Source organism: Aphelocoma coerulescens, chromosome 7 (assembly GCF_041296385.1).
Source record: "Aphelocoma coerulescens isolate FSJ_1873_10779 chromosome 7, UR_Acoe_1.0, whole genome shotgun sequence".
NCBI lineage: Eukaryota > Metazoa > Chordata > Aves > Passeriformes > Corvidae > Aphelocoma > Aphelocoma coerulescens.
The window spans coordinates 39,355,747-39,370,877 of NC_091021.1; the positions used below are offsets into that span (position 1 = coordinate 39,355,747).

The 15,131-nt window shown below is 49.5% G+C and overlaps 1 protein-coding gene across 6 annotated transcripts in view; it reads left to right on the forward strand.

Moving 5' to 3' along the window:
• The window catches only part of GPD2 (glycerol-3-phosphate dehydrogenase 2), a 59,318-nt gene that overhangs the window by 20,425 nt on the left and 23,762 nt on the right, over nucleotides 1-15,131 (forward strand). For all 6 annotated transcript variants that reach the window (XR_011152066.1, XM_069021368.1, XM_069021364.1 and 3 more), the window contains exons 7-8: nucleotides 12,684-12,848; nucleotides 14,239-14,383. Coding sequence is in view for 5 of the 6 variants with exons in the window: in XM_069021368.1 (XP_068877469.1) it covers nucleotides 12,684-12,848; nucleotides 14,239-14,383 (310 nt within the window). In the remaining variant the exon portion in view is untranslated. The remainder of the gene's footprint in view (nucleotides 1-12,683; nucleotides 12,849-14,238; nucleotides 14,384-15,131) is intronic.

Below are 15,131 nucleotides of genomic sequence, written 5' to 3' on the forward strand. Positions count from 1 at the left end.
CTTGCACTTGTTTGTCAAGATAAGAGACTAAATATTTTAGAAGCTTCGTAGCCAGGGATCAGTGTGCCCCAGAGCCCAAGGTCCTCTCCAGAACACATTTTGTAAACCAAGATAGAACCATCCAGGGGAAGGTTCTTTGGAGAGGGGGCTCACTCGAGCCTCTCATTGGGGAATCTTTGATAGATCTGCTAATTAGTAACACCTCTAATGTGATACCAGATCTTTGGGGATAGACTGGGCGGGGTGCATTTCGGTGCACATGACCTGAACATGTACACCTAAGGATCCTTAAAATAAATACCAAGGTAAAATCCCTTTTCCCCTTCTAACCATGTATGACTCTTGATTTTAAGACCAGGAAAAGGCATCAAAAACACAACTGTGAGGCTGGAGATTGTACACTGGGTCTCTATAGGGAAGAATAGCTTGAAGGATTCAACTTGCCTCTTAAGCATTGATTTGGGAGATAAATAATGTTTTCATGACAGCAACTTACTGGATGTAGGAGCAAATACAGTGGTTTTCTTGGCTAGTGGGTGCAGAGCTGTGTGAAAGTGTTCTGGTGGAGATGTGGTTTCTGACCCTTTGGCAGCAGAAAGGTCTTCACACAAGGTGTATTATAAAGGGAATTCTTTTCCCTCTGTGGAACTGCATTTACACAATTCATCAGCTCATCAAAGGTGTTCTGGACTGGGAAGGACTCTGGAAACGCACTGGGCTTCAATGGGGTTTATGGGGCTTCTGGCTAAAGCTTGTGTTGGTAATTGCAGGTGTCTCAGAGCCCAGCAGCGTGAAAAAACAATTAAAAATTCATATATGTGTGTTGGAATATGTATATGCAGGTTCTTATTTGGGACTAGGATGGGATTTAAAGGATTCACTTGGTTTTTACTTGATTTTACTACCGATGGAGGCTGCATCTTATCTTATTTTTAATATCTAGAGGAAAAAAGAGGTTATTTAGGAAAATTTGTGTTGGGATTATGTGGTGGTTTTTGTACCCAGTACCAGGACCTGCCATAGACAGCATACAGAGAAGGAATTCAGATTTATTTTTTCCATATCCTGAGCTATTCCTTGGCTTGTTTTAAGGGATCCCAGGAGCCTGCCAGAAGAACGAAGTGGTTCTCTTAAATGTAATTACACTTCTCATAAGAGCACTATAGCTTGAAATCTATTTATAATCTAGTGAAGTTTTTTCTGATTAAATAAATAATTTGGCTGTATCGTGGCTATTTACTACTCCAGCATTCCGAAGATACACCTTTCAGGATAGCCTGAAAATTGGTCTCCATGTTTCTTACATGAATAATTATTTTAAATAGTGTTGTAAATCTAAAGATTCAACACCAAGAAGCCACGTGGGCTTTGATGGCAAACACAGGCGGGGCTCTGAGAGTCTGAGAGGTGTCTCTGGAGGTTTTGGTGCCATCCCAACAGAGGGAAACAAACACACACTGAATATTGGAAAGGAAGAGTAAAATAGGGGGAAAAAAAAGGAAAAAAAAAAATCTATATCTTGCCTTATTTTGCTTTCTTTATAAGATACAGCTTAGTTATCCTCATTTTTAGGCAGAATGTAAAGAAATGGTGTTTGGAATTAAAATTAAAAAAGCTCTCCAAGCTCCACTGAACCTCAGTTTCCCTGAAGAATAAAGTGGGTTTGAAGGACTCAAGGATGGAATTTGTGAGTTGATAATACACATCTGAGTGTTTTGAGGCTGCGCCTAGTGCAGAGTAAAGACTGTCCAACTCCAGTGTTAAATCAGTTCTTAACAGGCCGTGTTTCAGCTCAGTGTTGTCTGTGGTGCCTCCTCTGTGGGGTGGCCCATGGGGCAGGTGGGCTCCCGTGGGGCTCTAGCACATGAACTGTTTGGTCCTGAGCAATTAACCCATGTTCTGGCCACAGGAAATGGGGTTTAAGTCATAACATTTCAGCAAGCTCCCTTCAGGTCTTGTAAATTATTATACTTGAATTTTAATGATGTACTGTCACACCCTAAATCCAGAGGAATGGAGCACAAAGGGAAAGGAAATGGAACTGAAAGTAGAGGAGGGGGTGATAAGATGGAATTAAACTCGCTTTAGTCCTTTCAGAAGGATTAGTCATAAAATAGAGTATTAAAAAATGGCAAAGAAAAATACAACTCTTAAGGTGGGTGATATCCTTCCCTTCTCTGTCCATCCCTTCTCTCTCCCCTAAAGAACGAGTCAATAAACTGGCCTTTTAAGGATGGAGTGTCTTAACTGTAAGTGCAGTTAAATGCAGGTTTATCCTGTTTCCTTGCTTTCCTTTATTCCTTGTCCCTGTAATTGTTGATAACAGAGCTGTTAATGATCACAGATGTCCATCCCCACCACCAAAGGGAAGAGGTAAAGCCGTTCCACGTCGAAGTTAATTTTTTGTGAGCTAAAGCCCGTGCCCAGCGGTGCCCCGGCGGTGGCCGTGTCCCTTTGCAGGGCAGCCCGGGGCCGCTCTTTGTGCGGGCCGTGAGCGCTGCTGGGGCCGGTGGCACGTCCAGCCATCCATAATTCATGAGGACGTTGTGTTCCCAACCGGCGCCGGGGTCGTCTTCATTACATTCTTTAAATTGTTTATACAGGCACAAAAAAATGGTACATTATAAATGTTGGAAGTACCAGCAAGAGCAAATCACAGCCTTGTCCAGAGGCTATTCTTGCTCTGCCTGAGCATCGGGAAGCCAAAGCATATGTTGGATGTTAGCCGGGGTGTACACAACGTGTCCTATTTATTCAAGGTTTGCTTTGAAGCCACAACTTACAAGTTTGTTTCTTAGGGGGACATGTCAGACTGCATTTAGCATTTGTTGGTATTAGGATACTCCTGAATAGCAAAAAGGCAACATTTTGGGGGGAGAAGGCGGCTGCTATCTGAGCAGGGATCTGTCAGATCCACTTAGGGGCTCTGGGAGAACTGGAGAGGAGGCACAGGGAGAGGCTGGGCTGAGCTCAGGATCTCAGGCAGGATTGTTCTAAAGCACTTTAAATGGAAGAATTAATCTCCATGTAAATTATATAGAGTTCATTATGATAAGAACTAGGAAAACCATTAAAGCAGGGATCCAGCTGGCCCCAGAGTGTGTCAATGTAAAGTGTTCAGCAATTCCAAGTGGCATGGTTCTCTTTAAGATACATTATTTTTCTGTCTCTAGGTGCTTGCAGGCTTTTTTAACATATTTTGCCTTGCAAGATGAGCCCTTAGATGTGTAAGGAAAATCTGTGTTCTGGAATCAGTCCTGAATTTAAGATTTTAGAGCTCTGCTGACCATGCTGTCTGAATTGCTGTTATTTCCTGAAAGAAGGAATTAACATATGCTGTGTCTGGGACTCTCCAGCCACATCAAGGTATTGGATTGTTTAATGTCTTGTTCTACAAATCTCCAGTATGTTTATTGCAATGGAAGTAGTTGGGTTTTTTTGCTTTTTGCATTCTCAGTAGTTTTGCATACATTCTCTGCTGAAATATTTTAATGTGGAGGTTATTTAAAAGTAGAAAAAGCCTTGGCAGAGGATTTCGCTTTCCCTGTTTACAGCAAACCCCCTGAGAAATCCTTCCCAGGCACACGTGCACACACAGACACACACACAAAAATCAATGCAAAAGAGTAGGGCATTCATTAAGCTGTCAAAAACAGAATAAATGCTTTTTTTTATTTGGGCTCTTGTAGCTATTTTTCCTAGGATTTGAGTGTGTCCTGAATTATGAAATGTTATGGCTTTATAATTCATGTTTGACAAATGGATATTTGGAGATGTTGAGCTGTAATAGGGGTATTACAGACAGCTCTGTGGCTGTTTTTCCTTCCCTGGGTATAAAAACTCTGATGGTTTGTCACTGGAAAGACTTCCCATAGGTGATTTTAAATACACAGCTTCTCATACTCCTTGGTGTTTCCAGCCTGAGGCTGGGGGCTCAGAGAAGCCTTGCAGGCACGCTCACCATGGGTATGGCTGGGACACGCTCTGTGTGCTCCCTACCCGTGGTGTTCCCGTGCATTGTGTCCCACGTTCTGCGTGACAGAGCTGCCCGTGAAACGCTGAAGGAAGCGGGGACTGGAAAGGGCGATGCCGGTGGGATGCAGGCACAGTGAGCCCGGGGCTGAGCCCACAGCAGTGGAGCAGTGTCCGTGCTGGTGCTGGCAGGAGCAGCGTGGGGATGCGCAGCAGCCGGGGCTGCCCAGCTCCCCGGCACAGTCCGTGCGGCTCCGCTCGCTCGAGTCCCGCCGTGCCTTGCCCGTCAGAGCGCTTTTATCATTTTCAGAAGGGATAAAATCAATGGCCTGAACCAGCTGCATCTTTAACCCAGTTTTGCCTCTGTCAGAGGTGCGGGCTCAGCCACGTCGCTGCAGGAGCAGCCCTTTGCTGCCAACAGAAGGGCCGCGCATCCGCGCGCTGCCGCAGGCGCCCTTCCCAAAAGCACGCGGATGATAACTGCATCTCTGCTGTACCTGTAACAATTTAATCGTGTGAGTCAGCCCAGTCAAGCATCCCCAGCTCATGACTGGGAGACATGAAATTCATTGTCATTATTGTCCCTGTCATTTTGGATCATTATATCCTGCTGCAGAATTTTCCTCACTCCAGTGCTTTCTTACCTCCAGGAAGCAGGGATTATGGCTGAGGTTGGGGTGGGGGCAGGACTGTGAACTACATTTACCTCAGGGGAGCCACAGATTAAATTGGCTTTGCTTTCTGACTTGCCAGATTCGTCTGTTTGTACGCTCTGGGTTTAAGGTTGGAAATGATGAATATTCCAGTGAATTCGGGGCCTCTCTCTTTTCTTTTTTTTTTAATGCTTGTATAAGCAAAGGATGGGGTTTGTGTCCCTTAAGAAGTGAATGGGGAATAATTCTTCAGATTGTGTTACCAAAAAGATTTAAGATTATTCCTGAACAAAATGACATTATTTGTTCACTGTGGCACAAACATCTGAGTGGTCCCGGTGTGCTGTGGCTTTCAGGGGAAAGGATGGAGCTCTGCTGTGATCCAGGGGTGTGTTCCATGGGAGCTGGAGTGGGTCACTGGGTAACAGGTGTGCTGTGATCCAGGGGTGTGTTCCATGGGAGCTGGAGTGGGTCACTGGGTAACAGGTACACTGCTCCCAGGAAACAAGGGACAGGAGGAGAGGAAACAGCCTCAAGATGTGCAGGGGAGGGCCAGAGTAGATATTAGAAAAAACTTTTCACTGAAAGAGAGGTCAGGCATTGGAATAAGTTGTCTATGGAGGTGGTGGAGTCCCCATCCCTGGAAGTGTTCAAGAGGCATCTGGATGTGGCACTTAGGATGTGGTTATGGGGAGGTTATGGTGGTGCTGGGTTGGCAGGTGGGCTGAGTGACCTGGAAGGTCTCTTCCAACCTTGATCCTGTGGGTTCCCTGATCTGTGGGAGCAGTGCTGCCTCTCTCCGCTCTGGCATGGCACTCTGTCCCTCCAGGCACTCCGTCCCTCCTGCCAGGTGTCATTCCCAGGCGGGGCTCTCCTGGATGGCACAGCAGCAGCCGGCCAAGCACAGCGCACAGTGGCTGATAAACCCATCACTGCTTTGTTTAGAGTTAAAAACCAGCACAGCTGGCCCCGGTGGGAGTTGACCCCATGGGGTTTTTCCCCCGGAGGCCGCTGGGGCTGCAGGAAGCTGTGGTGACATGGGCAGGGCCCTGCCTGGCGCGGTGGCACGGCCGCAGCGGCCCCGCCGTGACGGGTGTGCACGGTGACATTTTAGCGCCGTTTCCATAAACTGACAGTGACAATGTTTAGTTTCATTTTAACACGGTGCTTTTCCTGCCACTGACACGCCAGTCGCAGTGTAGTGACAAGTTGAAGGCTGATACAAAAGAAGTGGGAAACAACGTAATTATAAAGCAGTCACACAGAGCCAGAATTCCAAATTTTGTCTGTCACTGGATGTGGTGGATATTGTGGCTTATTTTTGCTTTCTGGGATCTTAGTTTCAGTAGGAGTTTTAGCTCCTGTGCTGTAACTTGGCAGCAGACTTGATCAGATAGACATTTGCAGGATATTGGGATTTCTTCTGTAAAAATATTTTATGGGTTTTCTGCCTCTTGCTTGTGATTCTGCTTTGTTTATAACTACAGAATTTGGAACGAATCATAGTAGAACAGGGCCATTGGTTTTAAACTGACACAGGGCAGGGGTAGATGGGAGATCAGGGAGAAATCCTTCCCTGTGAGGGTGGGCAGGCCCTGGCACAGGGTGCCCAGAGAAGCTGTGGCTGCCCCTGGGTCCCTGGAAGTGTCCAAGGCCAGGTTGGCTGGGATAGTGGAAGGTGTCCCTGGCAGGGGGGTGGAATGGGATGAACTTGAAGCTCCCTTCCAACCCAAACCATTCTGGGATTCCAAGACTAGGGAGGTTTATCCCCATCATTATTATTATTACTGTGGTCTGAGGTGCTAAATGGAGGAGGTCAGAAATTAAGGGGACTACTGCTGGTTTATTTAAACTGGATGTGTCAAATCTGAGTTTGAATCTGTTGGAATCAATTTACCTGTGAGAAGCCTTGAGGCTTCCCTTTCCATGAAAGCTCACACCTTAGGGCAGATGTTAAAGAGCTAAAGTGTGGGGTGTGTGGTTATTTCCAGTGCATGTTTTGTTGTCCATCATCCCTCCCACCTGCTTGGGCCTTACTTCAGCAGCACTGGTGGCCCAGGGCACAGCAGAGCTGGGGCTCTCCGTGCACTGCAGGAGCTGCAGGGACAGCCAGGTGTGCTGTCACTGTGCTGCTGGGTGGGATAGAGCTGATGGAGCCAAGTCAGAACTTGTGCCCCTGGAGCAGGACAGGAACAAGGACATGAGTGCTGTGTATCCTAGAAAGTCTGGGAGTTTGCAGCAAATTCCACTTCAGTTTCATGTGATTCAGAGAGCTGGAGAGAGTTCAGGTCTGAGGGCATTGTACTGACTTGTGACTCACAAGTCAAAGGGGACATTTCCCCTGAACTCACCCTGCTTGTGTTTGGGGAGAACTTGTTGAGTTCTCTCTCAGAGAAGTCTGGAACGATTTTGAGTCACTCCAGCTGATTCATCATGCCTAACTGGGACCTAACCCTTTCCATATGCACAACAGCTCCTGGGTTCCTGCTTAATGCCTGTAATAAAATTGCTTGTGCCGTTAAGCACTTCTTTAATATTACAGGAGAGGGACAGTCTTGGTGACTGAGTGAAGTGTAATTGTGTATATCTAATGCACATGTATAATTGTGTAATCACTTACCAGCCTTAAATTTGGTGAGGTTTGGGTAAGGTTTGTATGCACACAATGAGAAAACTTTGAACATGCGAGGATTTGGTTTCCTGTGCTGCTTTGTTGTGTGCCTGCAGTTATCTGGTGCAAGGATGCAGTAAGGAATACACCTGTAGGTACAGAATTACACGTGCTTCAGCATAATTTCTACAATATCAGTGTTTTTGGGGAGTTCACTGGTATCATTAAAGGAATAAAATACAGGTTATTTTGCAAGTATTTATTTTGCTTTTATTCCCTCAGCTTTTTAGAAGAAACATAAAAAATCCAAATGTTCCTTATTTTTGTGGCTGCAGTCGGTAGGGATCTGGATTTGTGACTGTACTGAGGGCCTGGTTGTCTGATTCAGGCATTTGTTTTCAGGTGTTTTTCCTTTGCAAAGCAGCCTGGCAGGTGGTTCTGGGGGGCATTTTCCCCCAGAGAAGGTTCTCTAGGGTTGGTGCCCAGCTCCTTGCACAGCCGCCTTCAGCTCCGCGGCACTGACAGGCTGTGCCAAATCAGGGACAGCTGTGAATGGGGAAAAGGAGAGAAGGGCTCTGTCTTTGCTGCAGGGACCAAGCTGCTCCTTACAGCTGGGAGTTTGCAAGCCCGGGTGTCACAGCTGTGCCGAAGCGTGTTTGGGGCAGTTGCTGCCACGCCTGCGTGTGTCGTGACGCGGTTCATCGTCATGCAGCAGGCACACCCTGACCAGGTGGGAGTTCTTGGCCCAGAAAGGCTGACGTGAGCATTGAAAGCATTCCAGCTTCTTAAAAAATACAACTGCAGTCACTGGGTGCTGTTTGTCTGAGCTGAAGAGAGTTGCAGAGGAGAAATCAGGAACTGGAACAACGTGGGCTAGTGGAAGGTGTCCCTGCCCAGGGCAGGGGCTGGCACCAGGTGAGCTTCAAGGTCCCTCTCATCCCACGCCAGTCTGGGGCTCTGTGATTCTGTGAATTGGTGTAACAGGTGTAGTTGTCAGAGTGACACAGGACAGAACATACCAGAACTGCCAGAGTGCCTCATTAACGCTCTGGTTTTCACACAACGCTCCTGAATCAGTCCCAAACAAATCTCTCCGGTCTGTGGGCTTTGTTACCACTCCCTGCTGGCTGGGGCTCAGCTCTGATAAAAATAAAATTGAACGTACACTGTGTGCACTCTGGGGGAGGATCCTGTGCGTGCCAACGGAAACATTGTCTGTTCAGATGTGAAGAAATACAGCATTTGCTACTAAGGAGTGAAAATAGAATTTTCCCAAATTACACAAAAAGATGAAATTATAAACCAAATGGCATCACTGTTGGGCTTAACGTGATGTGGGATAGACTTACTCAAACTATCTTTGCACACTAAATGTCCTCAGCAGTGTGGCTTCTAGGATTGAGAGGTTTTTTAGAGGGTTCAGTGTTAATTTGGTGAAAGCACTTAGGCCAGTGTTTTGGGGAAAGCTGGGTTGACTGCCCTTAATAAAAATGAAAGTGTTCTTTATTGTCACCATATTACAGCAGGTGAGAACAACAAATAAGGGGAGGGATGATTCTTTCAGTTTTCCTCTCTAGAAAGAACATCCTCCTGTTTTGAAGAGGCTCTACACAAGGGGTTGCACAGAGAACTCAGCATGTTCCACCAGTTGGCTCCGGGAGGCTTCTCCCGAGGTGCTGAGCTGTGACTGCCTTCTGTCAGGATGCTGCAGGTGACAACTGGCATCATGCAAGGGATGAGTGCTCTCAAACCCAGCCCTGGAGCAGCAGACCCCTCTCCAGGTGGGGTGTGGGTGCACATCTGTTCTTGGGGAATGTCATGGTTACCATTTCCCTGTGTTGCCTACACACTTAAAAGATTTAGGAGATCTCCAGGAGCGTACTCACCTATGGAGAAGGATGCCAAATTAATTTGGTTTAGCCACTCTGTTGTCAGAAAATAACTTTTTGGCTGAAGTATTTGGATGACCCCAAAGCATCACCGAGGGGTCACCTCTGGTAGCAAGGGGGGGGATCGTTGTTTTGTTTGCTTTGGAGCCCCGGGGGCTACTGTACAGGACAAGGATGCAGAGCTGGCTCTGGTGGGTAATCCAGGGCCTCCCCTGGAAGCTCGGGGTTCCCTTGCCCTTGATCACACACCTCGGGTTTCTTGGAGTGGAATCACTGAACAGGCATCTCGGGAACATGCAATGGTGCTCGTGTCAAGAGAGCTTTACATGTCTGGGCTGGAGGAGCTTAAGCTTGGAGGTGCTTTTCTCTTGTGCCTGGGGCATCTCTGTGTCTGGGGAGAAGGCATTTGATTGCAAGGTCAGAAAGGTTGAGATGCAAAACCTTTGCTTTGCTTTATCCTTCCCTTTCTCTCTAGAGTGTTAAGGATCATCATTGTGGTCTGGAGCTCCTTCCCAAGGGGCAGCTCTGACCTCTGCTCTCTGTGACCAGGGACAGGACCTGAGGGAACGGCTGGAGCTGTGTCAGGAGGGGTTTAGGTTGGATATCAGGAAAAGGTGCTTCCCCTTTGGGTGAAGGGTGGTGGGGTACTGGACAGGCTCCAAGGCTGCCAGAGCTCCAGGAGCGTTTGGACAACACTCACAGGGACAGGGTGGGATTGTTGCGGTGTCTGTGCAGGGCCAGGGGTTGGACTGGATGGTCCCTGTGCGCCCCTCCCAGTTCAGAATATTCTGATTCTCTGTTCAAGTGCAGGATTTTAATGTAATTATCTAGGGGAGAACACACACATGCCAGTTGGCAGGCCTTAAAAAAAAAAAAAAAAAGGCAAAACCCAGCTGTTCCTGGGTATAAAACCACTATCCTGCGACCCCATCTCTCCTAAACTGTTGCGCTGTTGTTCTCCACAGACGATAAATTCCCAGGGTGGGAAGTCAGTCTTTACTCCTTTCAAATCCAGACCTCTCCAGATCTCTGCTGTTTATGCCATGAAATACTCAAGGACTCCGCACTGTAGGTCACATCAATCTGAAGCCAGTGGGTTTTTCTACCAGTGTAGTTAATCAGGAACTGGTTATTTCCCAGTCCTCTGCCTGCAAATGCATTCCATGGGCACTCAGTTGCTGTTGGACTGCTGAGGAGTGAGTAATAGCATGGGGGTTCCTGCGTCAGAATAACGATGAGGGGAAAATGGATGAGAGGTTCAGAGAAAGCAGGAAAATGTTGTTTTGAACACAGTGGTTCAAATCCTGGAGTGTGCTGAGTGTCCTGAGCTCACTCTGACTTTAGGAGCATTGGGGGCTCAACAGAACACCAAGCAGCCTTTGGATTTGGGGCTTGCTAAACAATTGGAAGTTTGGTCTAATAGAAATTACCCATTTCCACATTATTTATTCTGCTGATTGGCTTCTCCGGATTGCTTTTGCTCTGGTCAAATAAGTGACAAATCTGGGAAGAGGCAAACTTGCCAAATTTAAACAGTCAGAGTTCCATAGACCAAAGCTAATATTGGCTGACGTGGGGTCGTGCTGCCGTGTGATGAATCCCCACACCAGGGCAGCCACAGGAGAGTGGGGTTTGTGTCGGTGCTGCCTGGGGCACTGCTGGCAGGAGCAGACTGAGGGGGGGTCTGAGCCCCCCTGGCCCCAGGGTCCTGCTAAGGAGGGAATGAATCCCCCTTGGGCCGATGGCACGGCAGGGTTTGGATTTTGGTGGCTGCTCTCTGAGGGGGTGCTGCTGCGTGGCCTGGGGCAGCTGAGTCCTGCCGTGCTGTGGGTCAGGCTGGCCCCAATTCCAACACCAGGATAAAGAGGGATCTCCAGAGTAATGAGAGCCCTTGGCTTCAGGCTAGAGGAACGTTTCCTGGATTACGGAATCACTGAAGCATTTATGTTGGAAAAGCCCTCCAAGAGCATCCAGCCTAAGCTGTGCTCTCACCTCATCAACCAGCCCAGAGCACTGAGTGCCCGTCCAGTTGTTCCTTGAACACTGGATTCCTTTGGAATTCCTGCTGTTATGTGGGAGCAGCTGCTGTACCACAGCTTGGCGCTGTCCTTTGTCCCTTTTTCGCCCAGTGCTCCCTCTCCACACGAGCTGTACCTTCTCTCAGCCCTGCCTGAAACTGGGGAGGTTTGAGGTGAACCTCATAAGGTCATTTATCGCTCCCTGCCACGGCAGCAGCAGCACTGCCCATGCATTTACTGAATGCTTTTCCTGCCAGCTCTGACCGATGGTTGTTCCCTCTCGTGCATCTCGTGTGATGGAGCATCCCCAACTTTTCCTGACATCTTGCTCAGTTGTTTTGCCGTTCTTCAGTTGTTGCAGCTGATTCCGGGCATTGTTTGCTGAGTGGAATTGGAGTTACTGTTTGTTTCTTCATCGGTGCTTTATCATGCTGCCGTTTCTGTACACTTTGTGTAACTTTTTTTTCTCACAGCTGAAGACGGATTGCACTGCACAGCCTGGGCTGGGTTGGAATGAGGGGTTTGGGGAGGGGAGGTGGTGCCTGCGAGGCCATTGATCCCATCTTTATAACTTTGCCCTTTTAGCTGGGAACAGATGATTTGCGCAGGGGTTGGGGATCTGTGCAGGCAGAATCCGAAGGACCAAACTTTACATAAACCATTTATACTAAATGTTGGGAATGCTGGCAACATAAATCACCTACAGTATCTATTACAAATTTATCACTTTATCAGTATCATCTGTGATAGGAGTGGTCCAAACAGGTGGGGAAGCAAACCGTACCTCAGGAAGTTTAGCCTGCTTGGAAATTAATTATTCAGGACACACAGAGCCTGGCCCCTTCAATGTATAGTAATTCTTTCCAGCCAGCATCCAGGCCTCTAACTTCAGTGCAATAATAAATAGGAAAAGTCTCAGGTGAAGCCAGTATTTCAGAGTAATTAATCATCTTCCCCTCACGGTCCCTCCACCTCTCTCTTGGTTTTCTTTAACGAGGGAATTTCAGTAATAAATCTTTAATGATACATGTTAAGAATCCTTCATTAATTCTTGTCCACTTATTTCTCTTTTTTGGGTGCTTTTATGTTGTATGTTGGGAAGTTCAAAGGGATCTACAAAAAACCCCTCAGTTAAATTTGGCACAGTCTCTAAAAGGATGTTTTGGACGTCGAGTGTCGCGTGTTCACTTGGTAATCGGAATTGTTGGTTAACACCAGTTGGATTGTCCAAATCCTGGATACAGGTACCGAGTTACCGCAGGATTACCAAGGAAAAGGGAGAGGTGGTTTTTCTGCCGCTCGGTCCAGGGCAGCGGTGCAGCTCCTCAGTGTGAGGCTCGGTGCGTGTGCGGGGCAGGCAGAGGCCCGTGGGGCGCGGCCGGACGCGGCACTGCCCACGCGGCCCCGGCCCCGTGCAAAGCCCGGCAGCGAGCGGCCGTCAGCGCTATGCGATGTGACAGGGACAGCTGTGACAGATCCCTTCTGACACGCTTCCATAGCGCCGGCCGTGGCTGCGGGTGACGGGTGTCCTTCCCTGCAGGACAGCACAACGACGCGCGGATGAACCTGGCCATCGCCCTGACCGCCGCCCGCTACGGCGCTGCCACCGCCAATTACGCCGAGGTGCGGCACCTGCTCAAGACCACGGACACGGGCAGCGGGCGGCAGCGCGTCTGCGGGGTGCGCTGCAGGGACGTGCTCACGGGTGAGTGGGGTCTGTGGGGTCTGCGGGGTGCGCTGCAGGGACGTGCTCACGGGTGAGTGGGGTCTGTGGGGTCTGCGGGGTGAGTCGGGTCTGTGGGGTCTGTGGGGTCTGCGGGGTCTGTGGGGTCTGCGGGGTCTGTGGGGTCTGCGGGGTCTGTGGGGTGCACTGCAGGGACGTGCTCACGGGTGAGTGGGGTCTGTGGGGTCTGCGGGGTGCGCTGCAGGGACGTGCTCACGGGTGAGTGGGGTCTGCGGGGTGCGCTGCAGGGACGTGCTCACGGGTGAGTGGGGTCTGCGGGGTGCGCTGCAGGGACGTGCTCACGGGTGAGTGGGGTCTGTGGGGTCTGCGGGGTGCACTGCAGGGACGTGCTCACGGGTGAGTGGGGTCTGTGGGGTCTGTGGGGTGCGCTGCAGGGACGTGCTCACGGGTGAGTGGGGTCTGTGGGGTCTGCAGGGTGCGCTGCAGGGATGTGCTCACGGGTGAGTGGGGTCTGTGGGGTCTGCGGGGTGTGCTGCAGGGATGTGCTCACGGGTGAGTGGGGTCTGCGGGGTCTGCGGGGTCTGTGGGGTCTGTGGGGTCTGCGGGGTCTGTGGGGTGCGCTGCAGGGATGTGCTCACGGGTGAGTGGGGTCTGTGGGGTCTGCGGGGTCTGTGGGGTGCGCTGCAGGGATGTGCTCACGGGTGAGTGGGGTCTGTGGGCTGCACTGCAGGGATGTGCTCACAGGTCTGTGGGGTCTGTGGGGTCTGTGGGGTCTGTGGGGCGCGCTGCAGGGACGTGCTCACGGGTGAGTGGGGTCTGTGGGCTGCACTGCAGGGATGTGCTCACGGGTGTGTGGGGACAGCAGCACCCTGGGATAAGGCAGGAGGGAGGAGCGGGGCCGCTGCCGTCTGCAAACAGCCCTGAACAGGCACAGGAGCCATCTTCCCGGGCCCTGCCATTAGTGTCACTCAGCTTCCACTTGTGTCACATTTCTCACTCAAACCCCAGTGTTTTGGCAGGCCAGACTGAGCTTTCCACCCCAGCCCTTCTGTCAAGCAAAGACGACATTGTAGAAGGCTGCATGCTGTACAGTAGTAATCCCATTTACCGAGTCTGTGGGCTGAGACTGAAATCTCTCTTCTTGTGAGGCAGATTTCAGCTGAGCAACTTCCACCCCGCCTGCCTCTCTTCTGCCCTTACAAATAAGCTGGAATTCCACTCCAAAACATTTTCTCTCAAATCTGGTGTTGGGTGAACACATAGTTAATTTTTAGAACCCATCCCAGCTGTTGTGTTCAAACACACGGGGTACACTTTACGGTAGGTTGAGTTCATAGAGAGATGAATAACAAAGAGCATCAGTGAGCAGGAAACAAATGGTGTCTGTGATTGATACTGTTTTCTTTCACAGGGAAGGAATTTGATGTCAGAGCCAAGTGTGTTATCAATGCTACGGGACCTTTCACAGACTCGGTGCGCAAAATGGATGATCAGAAAGTGCCCAACATCTGTCAGCCCAGCGCAGGCGTGCACATCGTGATGCCTGGTTATTACAGGTAAGGCACAGGGAGCCTGCTGCGTGTGTAACACCATTTGTAATCTCTGCTGCTGCTGAATCCATCAGCCGGGAGATGCTCTGGTGGCTTTACAGCAGTTCGGAGTGCACAGTTTGATTCTGATTTTTATTTGCGTTTTTTAAAGAGGATCCTGGCGCTGTGCCGGTGAGAAGAACAATTTCATCTATTCAGAACAGGCTGAAGCCGTGTAGTTTTTAGTTAGAGCTCCCCAAGGCAGGACTCCTGCTGAAGCAGAAGGCGTTTAGGCAGCGTGTCCCCAGGCTTGTGAAAGCACCTGTTTCAGTGATGCCTTTGAGCTGAGTGTGCTGCTGCTTGGCCACCCCCTCAGGAAACCCTGTAAAACCTTACAGAGAGGTTGCACCTCTGTACAGAATCTCCTGTCCTGTTAAATCATGGAATCACAGAGTGGTCTGGGTTGGAAGGGGCTTTAAAGATCATCTTGTTCTACCGCCTGCCTTTACATATGAAACTCCCTGTGCAGTGACTCTGCCGTGATGTGGCTCTGCTCAGAGAAAACAGGAGTGCAGAAGCACAGAATAAGTGATAGGATGGGCAGTATAATCAGTAATAATAATTACTGTCACAGGCAGTAGAAGTAGCTCAGAGTAACACAACCACGTTTGCTGTGGCCCCAAGCCCACCCAGCCACCCGTGGGGTTTTGGTGGACAGGACGTGCCCCTCCTTGTTCCAGGAGAGGTTCCTGTGGCACTCTGCTCTCTGCAGTCT